At 36.1% G+C, this 16,433-nt stretch overlaps 3 protein-coding genes across 7 annotated transcripts; 2 read left to right on the top strand and 1 right to left on the bottom strand.

Moving 5' to 3' along the window:
* The first annotated feature begins 42 nt into the window (after window positions 1-42).
* On the top strand, window positions 43-6,097 carry LOC105138082 (coilin-like). 4 transcript variants are annotated; one of them, XM_011044077.1, is made up of 14 exons: window positions 43-237; window positions 331-395; window positions 491-760; window positions 982-1,137; window positions 1,253-1,408; window positions 2,222-2,291; window positions 3,004-3,081; window positions 3,332-3,527; window positions 3,663-3,703; window positions 4,238-4,435; window positions 4,694-4,765; window positions 4,851-5,000; window positions 5,362-5,524; window positions 5,640-6,097. In XM_011044077.1, the coding sequence occupies exons 1-14, from the start codon at window positions 61-63 to the stop codon at window positions 5,825-5,827; spliced, it is 1,980 nt and encodes a 659-aa protein (XP_011042379.1). In that variant the 5' UTR covers window positions 43-60; the 3' UTR covers window positions 5,828-6,097. The 4 variants fall into 4 exon arrangements, with proteins under 4 accessions (XP_011042379.1, XP_011042378.1, XP_011042377.1 ...); XM_011044076.1 differs by having other exon boundaries at window positions 3,296-3,515; XM_011044075.1 differs by having other exon boundaries at window positions 3,296-3,527.
* Window positions 6,098-9,318: 3,221 nt separating this feature from the next.
* LOC105138081 (uncharacterized) lies at window positions 9,319-10,926 on the top strand. The gene has a single exon (XM_011044073.1). The coding sequence runs from the start codon at window positions 9,609-9,611 to the stop codon at window positions 10,764-10,766; it is 1,158 nt and encodes a 385-aa protein (XP_011042375.1). The 5' UTR covers window positions 9,319-9,608; the 3' UTR covers window positions 10,767-10,926.
* A 112-nt stretch (window positions 10,927-11,038) lies between these two features.
* Window positions 11,039-15,268, bottom strand: LOC105138080 (serine/threonine-protein kinase AFC2-like). 2 transcript variants are annotated; one of them, XM_011044071.1, is made up of 12 exons: window positions 14,989-15,268; window positions 14,221-14,407; window positions 13,640-13,666; window positions 13,350-13,503; window positions 13,216-13,264; window positions 13,004-13,118; window positions 12,656-12,747; window positions 12,338-12,482; window positions 12,192-12,256; window positions 12,014-12,111; window positions 11,796-11,898; window positions 11,039-11,651 (listed from the first exon to the last, which is right to left on the bottom strand). In XM_011044071.1, exons 1-12 carry the CDS (start codon window positions 15,112-15,114, stop codon window positions 11,508-11,510), a joined length of 1,305 nt encoding a protein of 434 aa, XP_011042373.1. In that variant the 5' UTR covers window positions 15,115-15,268; the 3' UTR covers window positions 11,039-11,507. The 2 variants fall into 2 exon arrangements, with proteins under 2 accessions (XP_011042373.1, XP_011042374.1); XM_011044072.1 differs by having other exon boundaries at window positions 14,221-14,478; window positions 14,989-15,079.
* Between the last annotated feature and the right edge of the window lie 1,165 nt (window positions 15,269-16,433).

The raw sequence follows: 16,433 nt of genomic DNA, 5'->3' as shown, positions 1-16,433 counted from the left end.
ATTCCTGCTTGAAATTTTCCCTCTCTGCCTCCGCCCCTCTCTCTCTTCAATCGCTGGGCAATGGAGACGGTCAGGCTCCGCTTAGTGATCGACAACGCTTTGACTACGACGACGGAAGGACTCAGAAAGTGCTGGATTCTATTAAAACCCCAACACAAAACCATCTCCGATCTCTCCTCCCATATCCTCCAGGTGTTCGACCTCCACAATGCATGCCCCAGCGGCCTACTCCTCTCTGTAAGTATTTAATTTCTCTTTAATAAATTGCAATTTTTTTTAGCAGTCCTTAAAATTCCCTTTCTTCCTTCTGATTTTATTTTACGGTTACAGATGGAAGGGTTTGTATTACCGCCTTTTGAGTCCACTTGTATTTTGAAGGATAAAGATATTGTCAGGTTAGTTAAATTTTATATGTTGCCAGGTTAGTTTATATATTCTGTGGAAAATAACACTTATTGCTATTTATATTATAATGTAATATCTGTAACAGAGTGATAAAGAAGGGTGGCACGGCTACTGAAATTATCAAGATAGATGATTGGCTGAATGATTCGTTGAACGTGGTGGAAATAATTGACAAGCCACCGGTAACCACAGGCACGAATCTGCTTGCGAATGAGGAATTTGAAAAGGAATCTGACAGCTATGAAAATGAACAAGAGGTGGATGTTGCTGCAGAGGTGGAGGATATCGAAATTAGTCCAGAAGTGAAAGCAGTTTCGAAGAAGAGAAAGGCATCAAAGGATGCTCACAGCCCAAAGTATGGTTTCTGTGCTACTTCTCAAAATGGGTTGAAAAATAAGAATTTTTTAATATGTATCTTATGTTACACAGGCACATGTCTTGCGCTATTTGTAGCGTATCTGTAGTGTAGAGACTCCAGCTAGTAATTTCATTGTGTTCAACAAGTTCAAAGATGAAGTAGCTGGTTTAGAATGATTTCTTGTAAAATCATTATATAATGGGATTTCTACACTGCAGGAGGAAGAAAACCAAATCTGCTAGTGCTAAAAAATGCCTAGAGGTTTCAGAAAATGTAGTGACTGATTTCTCTGCAAAGCAGAATGGCACTTTGAGCATTGTTGATGTTGATGAAAGAAGTGGCAAGAGTGGGAAAGCTATGCGTGACACTAAGAAGTAAGCTTTGTAAATTTCTTAGTGCTTATTAGTGCACCTTTTTAACTGTAAAATTCTTACAATTTCTCTTAGAACTTTTGGGTTTGCACTCAATTCTGGAACTTCTACACTGCAGGAGGAAGAAAACTAAATCTGCTAGTGCTGAAAAATGTATGGAAGTTTCAGAAAATGTTGTGACAAGTGTCTGCGCAGGGCAGAATGGCACTTTGAGCTTTTTTAAAGCAGATGAAAGAAGTAGCAAGAGTACAGAAGCTACTTTTAATGCACAGAAGTAAGTTTTGTAAGATCCTTATACACACATAACCACGTTTTTCTTCCTCAGTAGGTCTCTAATTATAAGATTTTCCTATTTATATATAAAAAAACCTATGAGATATTCTTCATCATCATTCATTGTTGGTGGCACTGGTAAGATTTGAGCTATGTGTTACTTCATGTTCATGTTACCTAGAATTCCAATTATTATGATCACTTGGAATGGGAATGGGTATGACCTATCCCAGAACATCATTTGATGGGTCTAGGATCGTATACAGCATTGGAGGATTGCTTAAATAGAAGCCTAATGCAATAAGGGAGGCATAAGTGACATTTGCTAGAAGTGTCCCTTTTCCAAAAAAAAAAGTTGCTATTAAGTTTTGGATCAGCAATTCCAAATCAACTTCACTGGACAAGTTCCAAGGCTTTTAAGGCATTCTGTCATTTCATTGCCAATCTTGACCACAACTTTCCATGGTTGTCTGTGTGTCATTGTTCGGTGAGTGGGATGTACCTCAATGAAGTTAACAAGGAGCTATTTCCAACGCAAGGAACATGCTATTTAGAGATAAAGAAGATTTCCAAGTCTTGTCTAGGTCCTATACTAGAACTTTCAATTGAAGTTCTACTCATATTTTGATATTTATGATCCACTTTTCTAGAAATGTGAAAACATGTTATGATGATTGGTCCCTCCTGTATAACATGACTGCAAAAATATTGCTTGTTCATGAGGGGAGGCATCTTTATAGCTCATGATGTCTTCGATTCTTTTCCTCATTTTTACTTGGCTAACTAAATATCTCTTTACCCTTCTGCATTGAAGGTCTTGCCAGCCTGAACAAAATGGAAATGGGAGTGTGGATGCATCACATATACTTTCTGGATCTAAAAAGGTTTTGATCTATCATTTTACTGAACATATGGCTAACATTTGTGTTTTTAATTTTGAGATGTGCTATAGTCTTTCATCGAGGAATTGGGTGAAACTCAGCATGATGTCATGATTCCTGCCACCTGCACCTTTTCATTCTGCAAGAAAGTCTACTGGTATCAAATTAAATTTGAATAATGTTAAGGCTGAGTCATTTTTGTTCCTATAACATGTTATTAAAACTTGGCTAAACCCCACCCATTGCATAGTATTAAACATGTTCTGTGAATGTTTGTGTGTGTAAGCTCAGCTCTCTTTCTGATGGAAAACAACCATGATTTTGTATGTATTTATGAAGGAGCTAGTGCAGCTAAATTGTCAGAGTCAATTTTGATGTGTCTTGTGCTCGTAAAACTGTACAGAAATGATATCATGTATTCCTATACATTCCCTTCTTTCCATAGAGGACCAATGCATGGATAGTTATGATTCCCTTACAGAACACAAAGGGACAATTTAACATGAACTTTAATGTTAATTGTGAAAGAAAAGGACAAGAAAGGGAATAGAGCGTTTGCATAATTGAAAGTTATTTTTTATCATTTAAAGCTATCTGAACTTTTAGGCTAGGGGTCTGGCAAATATGACCAGTGGACCAAGGGACTCAAGCCAGAGGCTATTGGCCTCCCTATGCGAGAAACGATTCTAACACTTGCATTTCCCTTTCTTGTCAGTGCCCCAGTAGAAGTGCTAGGCGTAAAAAGGCCAAGAGGCAATGGTTGAAGGAACATCTCAAAACTGAAAAGAAAGCAGTACGTTGGTGTTTTTTAAGTTTCCAACCCTGTTATTCCAAGTGTATTCATGAGGTTTCGCTGTTTTACTTTTGGGGACGGTCTTTGGAGCAGGTTTTAGGTTAAGCGCACACACTTGCACAATACACACACACACACACACACGTGCCTGGGTGCTGTTGGCGGGAAAATTAATTCTTAGCTACACTGCTTTGCTTTATGTTGAATTTTACAGCAAAATAAGAGGGAGTTGCTTTTGAATATCAATCAGCAATCATCTGAAAAGGATAACCAGAAATTTTCTGGAGAATCACCTGAACCAGGAAGTCAGAAAACCTCTGAAGAAAAACTCAGGGAAGACAACCAATTGGGAGAGCGAGATAGTGATGTAGAGGGTGATGTTGTTCCTGTAGTGATCAGGCCGGGACATCTTTGTTTTGAGCCGCTCAAGAAAGGTCTAATGCTTGGTGTGTCTTTTCTTCTTTCTTTGTGGCTGAAGAGTTCTATATTTTATCACAAGGCTGTTCCAAGTGATTAACAATTTTGTGTACTGTAAATACACCATTCAGTCATGTGACACACCTACTTGCTTGTTGTTCCAGGGGATTCTGATCATGCTGTTCCGCAAAATCATGTTTCTATTGTATGTTTCATTTATCCATTTAATTTTTTACTGCCTATCTGTCTCTAGACTCATGTTTTGAATGCTAAATACCTTGATGAGATATATTCTAGCATGCATTTCTTTTATCCATTTAAGTTTTGTAAGTAAAAATTACAACCATTTCTGCAGAACATTTTAGCACTCCCGCATATTTTTACTTTTGTAAGTCCTAAGATGTTTGTGCTCAACATCTCTATAATCTTGTTTCTCTTCCACATGCCCTACAATTATACCAGACTTTATGAGGGTGTATCCGGGGGAGTGCTAAAATGTTCTGCACAAATGGTTTGCTGTAATTTTTGGGAACTGCAGTGAAATAGGATTTTGATGTATAGTTGTTTTTATAAAATAGTCAACAGGTTCTGATATTTGTAGTTTCAAATTCTTACAATATCTTTGTGTTTGCTCCTTGTAAAAAAATGCTTTGTGTGTGCTACACTTGTATGTTGTCATGGCATCACTTTTTCTTAGCTTCGATCGATGTTGAATTTCTGTTTTTGTGTCCTGCTTCAGGAAAGATTTCAGTGGAATGGAATAACAAGCAAAAAGAAGGGCCAAAAGTGGGGTAAAGAGAAAGTGGTGTCATGTAAAAGGAATGATTATGTCAATTTCAAGAAAGAGTCTTACAGCAGTCTTACTATTGAAGAACGCACACCTGTATATGATTGCACCAACTTTGAAGAGTTTCCATTCTATGCTAGCTTGCCAAAGGTTTGTTTTTGTTAAAACTTCATTTGCCATTCATTGCATTGATATCTATATCTTTCTATTGTAGAAAATAAACAGTGGCAACTGGGCTTTATATGGTGATAGTGACTGCTAGTTTACTTTTAAGACCTACTTGGGATCTGTTAATTGATCTCTCAAACTTGTATTTGTCTTGAAAGTTTCCTAATTTGCAAAGAGCAAAGTCCAAATTTGTTTCTCGTATGGAGGCCAAAGCATCTAGTTATTCTTGGATTTTTGCAGGAAGGTGATGTAATTGCTTATCGTTTGGTTGAGCTGTCATCATCCTGGACCCCTGAGCTCTCATCATACCGTGTAGGGCTTCTTGTGTAATAAAACTGATCTTCAACTCATTATTTATGGCAGAGCATACTATTCATCATATTCTCTCTGTCCATAGGTTGGAAAGGTATCAAAATATGATCTTGAATCCAATATAGTTATGCTGGTCCAAGTACCAGAATATCCAGTAATTCCTGAGAAGATAGATGATGAGGCATCTGATGCACTACCAGAAACATCCCCTTATCAGGAAGATGGTTCCTTAGAGGTATGTCAGCCCTGCATTGCATTTCTTATATATGTATGTTTTCTTTTAGGCGGGTGTCTTGGTGTGTGTTTCTATGTTTAGTGAACACAGAATTTGAATGTGCTTCCAAAAACTTGAGGGATCTGACTAAATTGATTAAGGTGGAGTTCTTCAGTTTTGAAGTGTTTGACAAATGGGATTCGATTAGTTCTTGGAAATTTTATGTTATTTTACTGATCCACAGCGTTCAGCCTATTAGATCAAGTCTTGGGCTGTGGTCTAGTTTGCAGTTGCCTAAATGATAGATTTAGTAACCTTAGGCCAAACTGTTCTTGTTTGTCCTTCTCAATCAAGATAGCTGACAAGTGAAGCTCTTCTCCAGATAAAGTTTTCAGCACTTTTTGAAGTTCGCCTTGTTCACCATGGCAATCTAAAGTCAGCAAAATCAGTTACTGGTGGATCTAATGAAGTCCATGTAAGGGATCAAGATTCTGGAACTGGTTTCAAGCTGAACAACAACCACGAATCTGGTACTTCTGCTCAAGGTATTACTTCCAACTATTTTTACATCAGGAGCGGGGTTAATGATGGGTGCAAAGAGCAATGATAACAATAATACGATCAATGTAAACATGCTTACTTACCTTTCTTGTACTTCAGAAAACGGAAGACATAATCCATGGGAAGAAACTAAGCAGGCTTTGACAGCACAGAAGGCATGGCTATCTCAGGAAGATAGCTGTAAAAAACCTGAGAGTTCAGGCAGGAGCCCATGGTCCTATAAGGCCTTGAGAGGCAGCGCATTGGGTCCAACAGTTGCTTTATTAAGGGCACAAAATGAATTATGACGAGCACAGAATGAATGAATCAAGTAGCGTGGCTGTGCATTTGCTATGCACATAATTTTGCAACCACAAGGTGGGTGAGCATTTCACTGATGATGCTAAATTTTGCTTAAGGTACATGTAATGGAAACATGCAAGGTATATTTATGGCTCAACTTTTTTGTATAGTGTCGTCTCTTACCTTCAACTGCAGTGGCCGAGTGGAAATCCTTTCTGTCAATTTTCTCCTTTACGCTGCTTTGAGATCTTCATTCAATCACAGCTTTCTCCGTATAGGAATGCGTCTTTTTGTTGAATTAGAAAAAAAAGGAAGATCATATCGCAATTTTAGAGTAAGCACTTCAGTGATGAACAAAGGAGATGGGTACTCCTTTTAAAGGTTTGTATTCATTGACCTGGATCGACTGAAGGGGGTCTAAAGAGAGTCTGACTGGTGGAGGTGGGTACAGGTGTCTTTTTCTCCGAACTTCATGTCTCTTTCTTAGAGGAAGGTGTGAAATTTAGGGGTGATAAAAAAAACTGATTAATTAATTAAACTGAAAAAAAAATAACTGAAAAAATTGATTTAATAGAAAAAATTGAATAAATTAATTAAAAAATAAAAAAACTACTTGGTCCGATTCAATTTCAATTTTAAAAAAATTTAAACTGATTGAATTAAATCAAATTAAACTGGTTTAATTAAAAAAAAAAAAAAAAAACCTCCTAAATCTAAATAATAAATATCCTAACCCTATATTTTTAGCCTCTTACTTTTCCAGCCGTCTCCTTTTTTTTTTCTAACCACCCCACCCATCCTTCTCTCCCTTCCCCTCCCTTTTCCTTTCCCTTTCCCTCCCTCTCTCCTTTTCTCTTTTCTGTTTTCTTTTCTCTCATATTGTTGTCTTTCTATTCTTTGTTTTATTTGATGGCAGAAAATTTATATAAAATCTTTGTTTCTGGTTTTATAATATGCAGTTGTGCTATTGAGGTCAAGTAGTTTGTGGGATGCTATTGGAATCTTTGTTAACATGTAACTGTGCTAACTTTGATAGATTCAATGATTGTGTTTCGGTTAAGGAAGATCTTTCAGATCTCAACCAAAAGGCTCGGATGCAAAGTTTTTAACAAGGATTTTTCTGAATGTTATTCGGCCAAGTTTGTCTAATGATTGTGATTCGGCCAAGTTTTCTTTTATTTAATTGGTTTCGGTTTTTCTGTTTTTTAAGGCTAAAAACCCGACCCGAACCGAACAAAACCAGTTCGGTTTGAACTGGTTCTCGGTTCGGTTCGGGTTATATTAACAAGGAATAATATTTTTCGGTTTGGTTGAATTTTTGTGTTAAAACCAGACCGAACCAGACCATGAATACCCCTAATGAAAATCAACATGGAGAGCGGTTTTTATGCTTTTTATTTGTTTTTAATTTTTTTTGATTTAGAATTAATTTTTTTATAGTTTTAGATTATTTGGATATTTTAATGTTAAAAATAAATTTAAAAAAATAAAAAATATTATTTTAATTTTTTTATATATGTTTCCAAACAAAAAATATTTTGAAAACCATCTACTTTTATAATCTCAAATATTATCTTTTTTTTTGGTATAAAAGTGTTTTTGATTTTTTTTGATTTTACATTAATTTTTTTGATGCTTTTAATTGTTTTGATATGGTGATATTAAAAATAAATTATAAAAATAAAAAGTAAATATATAACAAGTTTTCTGGTTTTTTTTTTAAATTAACAATTGTTTGGTTTTTCAATTTAAGAGAATGATTGAGAGGATTTTTAATATCCTCTTCAACGGGTGCATTAATATTTAGACTTGAATACAGAATGTTGATATAAAAAATAAATTCACTTACTATACAAACCATTCGCATGCCTTTTAAGCCGTCCCTTCTCTTTTTGAAAATTAATAGAAATCTAAATTTCGACTTGAAAAAAAAAGAAAAAAAAAAAGAGAAGATATTTGAAAAAAAAAAAAAACCGAACATATGTTGTTTTGTTCTGGGCCTGGCTTCTCTTCGGTTTACTTCGTGACATCCTGGCAATCCATTCTAAGTCATATCATGTTAAAATCAAAACAAAACTGAAGTCAGATATCATATGTGAGATGACTGATGCTAAATCTTGCTACTATTTTCTCTGGATCTTGCAGGAGATGAGCTAATAAAAGGGAATGGAGCTGAGGTTTTCTCGTGTTGTCCAAATAGTTGTTGGCTGCCCCTTTTGCCGATATCTGTATTTAATAAAACGCCTACATTCTGAGGAAAGCTCAGGGCTGAAACTGTGACTCCAGTAAAAGGGCCTCCAACAATGATGACATTAAACTTGAGAACTGACTGCTTATGAAGTGGGGCTTCTCATATGGCACCCAGCATTTTTTCAAACCTGGTGTGCCTTTGAAGCACCCTGGATTACTCCTGTTGCTGGCCGCTTCAGGTCAGAAATAGAGCTTTACAGTGTTATGATATTTATTATCCTCTCTTGTATGATTTAAATTTTACTGCGAGTTTTATCGCTTACTATAAGAACAGCTATGGCACCTACAATTTCCCTGGATGTACAAAGGCCATCCTTTTCTCCAATTTGCTGGCCATTCTGCAGTAGATTGCTTCTAATCATTTATCATTGCTCCAGTGGGAAGAGAAATACAAGATTGGGAATTCCAATATTGTATTGTGAGCAAACTGTTCTTCTGGAGCAGAAGATAGTGTTAACGTCCGGAATCTCAGCCATTTCCGAGACAATTTCATGCATGGTTTACAGATTCCAGGCCACCTCTCTTTGCCTTTATTCTCGTAACCCTAGTTGTTAACTGAAAAGGACCAAATAAATAAATAAAGGAGAATCTGAGAAGGTGTCCCCGTTATGGATAGGGCCGTGTTTGCTTCTTTCAAAAGTGCACACGCAATTCATAACTGTATTAAAATATTTGATTTGATAACAATATTTTTAAGAAGTTTATTAGTAACTATTAAATTTTATTTTAAATATCAAAAGGGATTTATAAAATCTATAATGCTAATATAATCATGTTAAAATTTATATTTATAACATATAAGTTTGTGTTACGTACTTGGTTATATTTAAATTTCTTTCTTGCATGATATATTTTTTTCATTTTTGTATAATTGAATTTAATATTTTTATAGAATATATATCTATTGACACGCATGCAGTAACTCCATATTTTTATAGAATATATATCTATTGACAGGCATGCAGTAACTCCAAACACACATAACACTGACAGTTAAAAAAATAAAATTAATATCTATTTGTTTTTGTGTTTTAAAACTATTTTTGCTTTAAATTAATTTTTTTAATGATTTTAAATTATTATAATATAATAATATTAAAAATAATTTTTTAAAATTAAAAAATATTATTTTAATATATTTTCAAATAAAAATTCTTCATGTAAAATAAATTATTTTAATATATTTCCAAATAAAAAAATTCTTCATGTCAAATACATTATCAAAATTAAAATTGGAATGGGGGAGGGGAGGGTGGTTCTGCCGTTGAGGTGCGGTGTAATTAGGAAGCAGCCACTCCTGTATCCAGGGACCATGGCCTACAGATTATATATCTTAAGACAGATGCAACCTTAAAGAAAAAAGGAACCACTTAAGGATTACTTGCCTCCGGCGATTAGCTTATGTTTGATTCTTTGCCTGGACATGAATCTTACTTTAAGTTCTCGTGAAGTCATCCTCTTTTTCATAGGTCCAGCAACAACTCTCTTCTTATTCTCCTTCTGCAATCCTTCATTTCTCAACATCTCCATGCTACCATGTCTTGGCATCCAGAAACAAACCCTCATTTTATTAATACACCGCTGCAACAGCGTGAAGGCCAACCCTCCCAGACACCACCTAGTCCCGGGGGGCCGTCGTCAGGTCGTCAAGATCAACAAAACCAGCCACCTGAGGGCCCACAGGTGACTCGATCAAGGAGTAAAGGCCGAGGTTCCAAGAAGAAGGGTGCATCGGTGGTTAAACCAGAGCATGAAGGCCAATTCCGCAGTCCATGGATCCCACCAGCAAAGCAGCATCCGGGTCAACATCCCGAATCACACTTTCCACTTCATGGCAACGAAGTCCAAAGTCCACCAACGCGGCCACCACAGTATCAACGCCCCCCATATATTCCATTGCAACAAGGGAGATTCGAGAGCCCGTGGGCATTTCCACAGCACGGTGACCCTCACCCCCAGCCACCTGGCCCCAAACATGATAGTGAACCTCATGTACCACCGAGGAATCAAGATCAAGACCGTGGTCCTAGGGTGACATTTCCACAGCCTCAAGAACGAAACCCCCAGCAGTCCACCGGTATAGTAGGCCGACCAGCACAGTTTTCTGGGTTGCCAAAACCTGGTGGAACCAAACCCTTAATATGGCTAGGTGCAGTTTTCTGCGCAATTCTTTGGATCGTAATATTCCTAGGAGGCCTAATTGTCCTTGTAGTCTACCTGGTATATCGCCCACGTAGTCCACGGTTTGATGTGTCCAGTGCCTCCTTAAACATGGCCTACATCGATGCAGGCTCTCTACTCAATGCTGATCTAAATGTTCTAGCAAACTTCACCAATCCAAACAAGAAAGTGAGCGTGGACTTCAGTTACATGATCATTGATCTACACTACGGAAGCACTCTTATCGCCACCCAATATATAGAACCGTTTTCGGCAGAGAGGGCTGAGTCGAGGTTCGTAAATGTTCATATGGTTACAAGTCAGGTTCGGCTTCCCGTCCTGGAAAGCGCACGCCTCCAGGAGCAGATTAGTAAAAATGGAGCCATATTTGACGTGAAAGGAGTGTTCCGGGTGCGATCTAAACTGGGGACTTTACTAAAGTACTCGTATAGGCTGTATGGTCACTGCACTATCCTGGTGACAGCTCCTCCCAGTGGAGTCCTTCGAGCTACCAAGTGCAGAACAAAACGATGAGAAACATTCTGTAACTTGCCAATACATGCTATTGTTTTCCGACTGGCAAACATTGATGGGTTTTGCACATTGTTGAAAGAGTATCAGAATTGAAATGATTTTTCCTTGCTATTGTTTTCTACTCTTTTCTAATTTTCAAGAACTTTCAGGATTACAATCGCTTAGTGTCCTTTTCGATTGTAGTTCTTTCCTTGCTCGCATGCATGCCCATGCATCTAATTATTACAGCAAAGCGCAGCAATACCTTCGGAGTAGATAGACGGTGCAAGATGGAAAGGGGTGTAACATGGTCTTTTACTGATTCAGAACCACTCACTGGAAATTACCACACATTTGCAATGAAAAAAGCCTTTTTTCAACAATTTCTGTGATAATATCCCTCCCTTGCACAACACCAAGGTGGACAAAAAATAAATTACAACACTGAGGTACTTGTCAAGGCAAATCAGTCTTTGAAAAAAAGAAGAAAAAACAGCTACAAAACTACTCCGAGGTCAAAACTTGGGACTTGGAGAATGCCTCTCCTGATTACAGGTTGGCTATGTACAAATGCTCAATTTTTAAGGAAAATTGCACAAGCAGCTCAGGAATCCAGGCTACGCCACCCACTCTCACAAAGTCAAGAAATACAGTAACATGGTAATTGAAAGCAATCCAGGAACCCACATCAGCCAGCTCCAACCTTTCACTTAATAAACCATTTCCAATATCAACATAAGAGAGTATTATTGAACTCTCCACTCAAAATCTTCTGTACCTTGTGAAGAAAGGGTGCCTGAGGGCTTCATGAGCTGTTAGTCTATTCGCAGGGTCATATCTAAGGAGGCCTTGCAAGAGATCAATGATATCTCCAGCAGAGTGATCAACGTGCTGCATTACTAAGTTCTGCCATGGAAACAATATTATTTATGTAGCACAAAAATGAGTTCAGAGAAGATTCATAGGTTTGCACATAGCACAAATTTCTGGAACATGTTCCTTATGAATGAAGCAAATATAACCCAAGGTAACAAAGTAATGCATCCACACCTGAAGGCGAGGTAGCTTCATAGCAGCTTTAATGCTTTCCCGAGAAGTTGCACCACCTGGCCAGTCCAACCTACCCCTTCTAATGTACTTCTCAGCATGTAGGCTGAACCAACCACCCCCAACCCACCAAAATAAAATAAGTAAAATATTGATGTATGCTGAAGTTCTTCACATTATTTAAAGGCTATTACTAAAAGAAGTCTCAGAAGAGCACACACTCTACTCTTTTTAGCATGTGCTGAGGTAATGGGCCTAAAACTCTTTCCATCATGGCTAAGTGCTCCAAGTTCTCGTGTGTCTGAAACAATGCTTCTCCCTGCAAACAATTATACATGGGCATTCACATTAAGTTTTCAGGAATTAAATATCCCTCCCGACCTCTAGGACATAACGTACCGAGCAAAGTTCAACCAATATACAACCAACACTCCATATGTCGCATGGATAACTCCATCCAAGTCCTAAAAAGTGCAATTCACTCACTCATTAATCTCAACATGTATAATGACAAGATCCACTCAGAGGACTAAACAATATCATACCAAGAATAACCTCCGGTGCACGATAATGCCGGGTAGAGACAATGTACTTGTGATCTTGATGGCCATAAGCTGTGCTGCCAAAATCAATAACCTTAATAGCACTTGACTTTGGCAACCTCTTGTAAAAGGTCCCCTCAGTGTGTGACTGCAGTGGAAGAAATGATCAAGTTAATGACAAGTTAAAAACAGAAGATCATTTATACAACAAGCAAAATAGCTAAGTGCAAAAAATCTTGACAAAAGATAAAGGGAAAGGATAAACGTTAAAAGAAGATTTCAATTGCTAGCACAGCAAAACATACCAAAAGAAATAAATACCTTGTAATCTGGTATTTTTATATATTCTGAAGAAACAAAAAGTATGTTTTCTGGCTTCAAGTCAGTGTGGATGAGGCGCATATCATGCATGACTGCAAAATTTCATAAGCAAGCAAAGCAACTATCTTATTAATCCAGCTCAACATCAATGTCAGCTTACTTGTAAGATACATAAATGTCCACATGCAAGAAAATAAAGAAAGGGGGAGCTTCTATTAAACAAATAATAGAAAAGTGACTTAGTTCCTTGAGCAGTATAACAAATGAGGTCAATGCAACTAAAAAAAAACAAAAAAAAACAGAGAGTTTAAAAAGGTAAGAGAAATGGCAGAAGCAACAGCTACACACATGCTACACATTCCAAGAGCTGTCTGCCAAGCTCGCGAACAAGATTGACTGGGAATGGGCAATAGTTATTTTTCCTAAGAAAATCATATAAGCTTGGTCCAAGCATCTCAAATACCTGTTAGAACCATTCCAATTCACCACCAAGTAAGCTCTAGAATACTTGTGAACAAGGAAAAAATAAAACAATTGCAACTATATCAAGTGATACTTACAATACAGATATGGTTACGATAATCAAGCCAGTTTCGTATTTGAACACAGCTGCAAAGAACACATCCACTTAACTACTGACAGAAGTTACATCAAAGTAGGCAGATTAGAAAATTGAAAGACAAATTACACTCACCGACTGCCATTTCTATCATATTTTCCAAGCAATTGGAGCACATCAACTTCTAACATGGCTGCTTCACGATATTTCTTTGTACTTCGCACAACTTTTACAGCAACCATCTCTCTTGTTTCCCTATCCCAGCATTCCAAAACCTGACCAAAAGTTCCTGTGAAATCAAAAGGATTCAGAATGCACTCTAAGAGGAAAAAAGATACTAAGTGTAGATAGAAAGACATTAGAAGATAACGGTATCAGTTCTAAAAGCTAGTAGAATTTCTTTCAAAAGAAACAAGAATACTAACCTTCACCAATCTTTCTGTGAATCTTATCTGCAAGTAGAAGAAAAAAAACACAGAAGGAAAATTCACAAAATAAAAATTAAACTAGAACAAGACCCATGAAACAAAACCAATATACTTCAAGGCTTTTATCTAATTACACAGACTTTTCGACACCCAGAGCATGAGGTGGGAATAATGAAAGGTAATAATAAATAAATCTTGAGTGGGTGTCAATTAATTCTAATTATCTGGTAGATCACTAGTTGGCTATATCTGATTTGGAGGGGACAATGAGATCTAGGTTTGCAGAACAGAGTAAAGAACTGAGGACACAAAAAACTTTTAACTCAAAAGTATAAATAAAAAATCGTGAAAAAGAAAACAACAAAGGCCACAGCAATACTCTTTAAAATCCTTTGTGATTTAAAACTCAGCACCCTATTAGAAAAAAAAAAAAAAGAATTGAAAAAGTAACTAATGCAAAGGAACAAACTATTATTATGTGACAACAGGCGATGAGGTGCATGAAACTCAGCATGCAACATAGCAAGTCACATAATAATAATGCAAAAGCCTCTGCAATGGTGATTAAGTGTAATTACAGCGGGATGTTAAATGCTCTCCAAGAGCAAATACATAATGTCCGTCTTTGTCATCGTCTCGCCACGGGGGAGAGCCTTTCTGTGCTAATCCCTTCACAAAAAGACTGGCATGGTCGGGGAGCATCCTTGATGATCCAATGCTTGTCCCATTTCCAACCACTTGCCCATAATACAATCCTGACTGAGCCTACACACAGGCATTTGTTCATTCTCCACTAAACAAATAGTAATCGCAAAATGTTCCCTTGTATTTGCATTCTACCAGACCAAAGAACAACTCCAAATGTTTTAAACAGCAACATAACATGATACTGAAATTAATTTAAATTATTGAATAGTCCTAATCCAAAACGATGAAATTATATAAGCATACATCTCAAACATATTTAACAAATTACTCATTAAAACATGGGAAGAACCATTTAAAATTTTCAAAATCTACCCCAAAAAAGACTACTTTAACAATTGATCTTTAGACCTAAGGGCTCCATTTGTTATGAAATTCAAAATTAATAATACAATTTCAGTTATAGGCTGATGTGTGAATTGCAATTTCATTTAAAGAAAAAATCACAACAAAAAAATAGTATCCGAATCTAAGTTTTTCTATTTATTAAAAAACAGATCAGATATTTCTTTTCCTCTGCCAAACTCCATGCATTTTACCATCAAAACACTACCACAAAAGAGTTTTTTTTATACACGACCAATTCTCACGTAATTATCCAAAATAACAACAACAACAACAACAACAATTGAATACCATACCTTGGTGTGAGTGTGAGGTTGAAGTTGAGGAGGAATATCCCAAGCTGCTGCTGCTAATTTGGGCCTCTTTCTGGGACGACGATCCATGTAATTGTGAGGGAATTCACTCACATACTCCATCTCCATTTCTTAATTGTTTCATTATACAATAAACCTAACCCTAAGCACCTGCAGATCATCAGATTTTCATTGATCGATCGATCAAATTAATTCAATTATTTATTTATTTGCAACAGAATAATAATATATTTGTTTTTTTTTTAACCCCTGTTCTTTTGGAGGCAGTGACCAATTGACCATTCCTTCCGTTTGACCATAGTAGGCTAGTTGCGCGTTCAACTTAACCGTGGTTCAGTTAACATCCAATTTTTATTTTGTTTTTCATTTTCTTTCTCTATTAATATACTGTCTTTTTTAATATTATCTTTAATATCCCACAATCTTTTTTTTTTTTGGTTTTTTAATAATAAAGGCATTGAATGGTTGGCATAGCAATCAAACCTGAATAAATAAACCTGAATTCGTTATGCAAAGTATTTTTTAATTAAAAAATATATTAATTATTTTTATTTTTAATATTAAAATCATTAAAAAATATTAAATTGATATTTTTTCAAATAAAATATATTTTTAAAAAATCTGAATACAAGGACCATCATAACCCATTACACACACTAAATAATGAAAAAGTTACACATTCAAATGGAATAATCATTTGTCATGGTTGTTTGTCAAATATTAGTATCCAAGCAATCTCTTTTATATATATATATATATATATATGTTAATTCTAATTGAGTTTTCTTTTTTAAAATTTTAATTTAAAGTTTTGGCAAGTAAACGAAGAATTTGCATGGCTTTTTTACTTTAAAACATCCAAGTTCATCCTAACAATTTTCACGAACCCATTTTCAATCTTTATGCCTTTTTAATTCAAAATTATTTTAGGGTTTTTAGCCACCATCATCAACCAACTCCTTTCGATGACCCAAAGACGTAAAATCTCAGATCAATTGCGACCGTTCTCTCTGTACTACCAGGGACTGGACCAAAACATCGAATGAAGTTTTTCTTAACTAAAGCTGAATGTTATAGAAATCTGGAGATTGAAATGCAAGCACAAACCGCACTACTTAGGAAAACCCCAAAACTACGAAAAATTTGCTGTCGAACAGTGTTTCTGTTCCCAGGTAAATAGTTAATGAACATGTCATGCGTATACTATCCACAGTTCATCTTCGTACGATACCTCAACCTTTAGCGCCGTTTGTTTATAGAAAAGTTAAAAATGATTTTTGAAAAAAGTAAATTCTGAACTAAAAATGATTTTTGAAAAAAGTAAATTCTAAACAAAATAAATTCCTGAAAAGTAAAATATTTTTTAATATTTAGTAGTATTATGAAAAATAAACTGAAAAATACTTTCCAGTGTTTGGTTGTGTTAT

Source organism: Populus euphratica, unplaced genomic scaffold (genome assembly GCF_000495115.2).
Source record: "Populus euphratica unplaced genomic scaffold, PopEup_1.0 scaffold317.1, whole genome shotgun sequence".
Classification (NCBI taxonomy): Eukaryota; Viridiplantae; Streptophyta; class Magnoliopsida; order Malpighiales; family Salicaceae; genus Populus; species Populus euphratica.
Note: the sequence above shows the minus strand (reverse complement) of the source record. Positions and strands in the feature narration are given on the sequence as shown.

Coding starts and splice junctions, on each gene's coding strand:
- LOC105138082 (XM_011044075.1), top strand. CDS start 61: ATGGAGACGGTCAGGCTCCGCTTAGTGATCGACAACGCTTTGACTACG. Junction 4,766..4,850: donor CTGAGCTCTCATCATACCGT/GTAGGGCTTCTT, acceptor CTCTGTCCATAG/GTTGGAAAGGTATCAAAATA. Junction 5,525..5,639: donor ATCTGGTACTTCTGCTCAAG/GTATTACTTCCA, acceptor CTTGTACTTCAG/AAAACGGAAGACATAATCCA.
- LOC105138081 (XM_011044073.1), top strand. CDS start 9,609: ATGTCTTGGCATCCAGAAACAAACCCTCATTTTATTAATACACCGCTG.
- LOC105138080 (XM_011044071.1), bottom strand. CDS start 15,114: ATGGAGATGGAGTATGTGAGTGAATTCCCTCACAATTACATGGATCGT. Junction 13,119..13,215: donor ATCGTAACCATATCTGTATT/GTAAGTATCACT, acceptor TGGTTCTAACAG/GTATTTGAGATGCTTGGACC. Junction 11,652..11,795: donor TGAAGCTACCTCGCCTTCAG/GTGTGGATGCAT, acceptor TTTCCATGGCAG/AACTTAGTAATGCAGCACGT.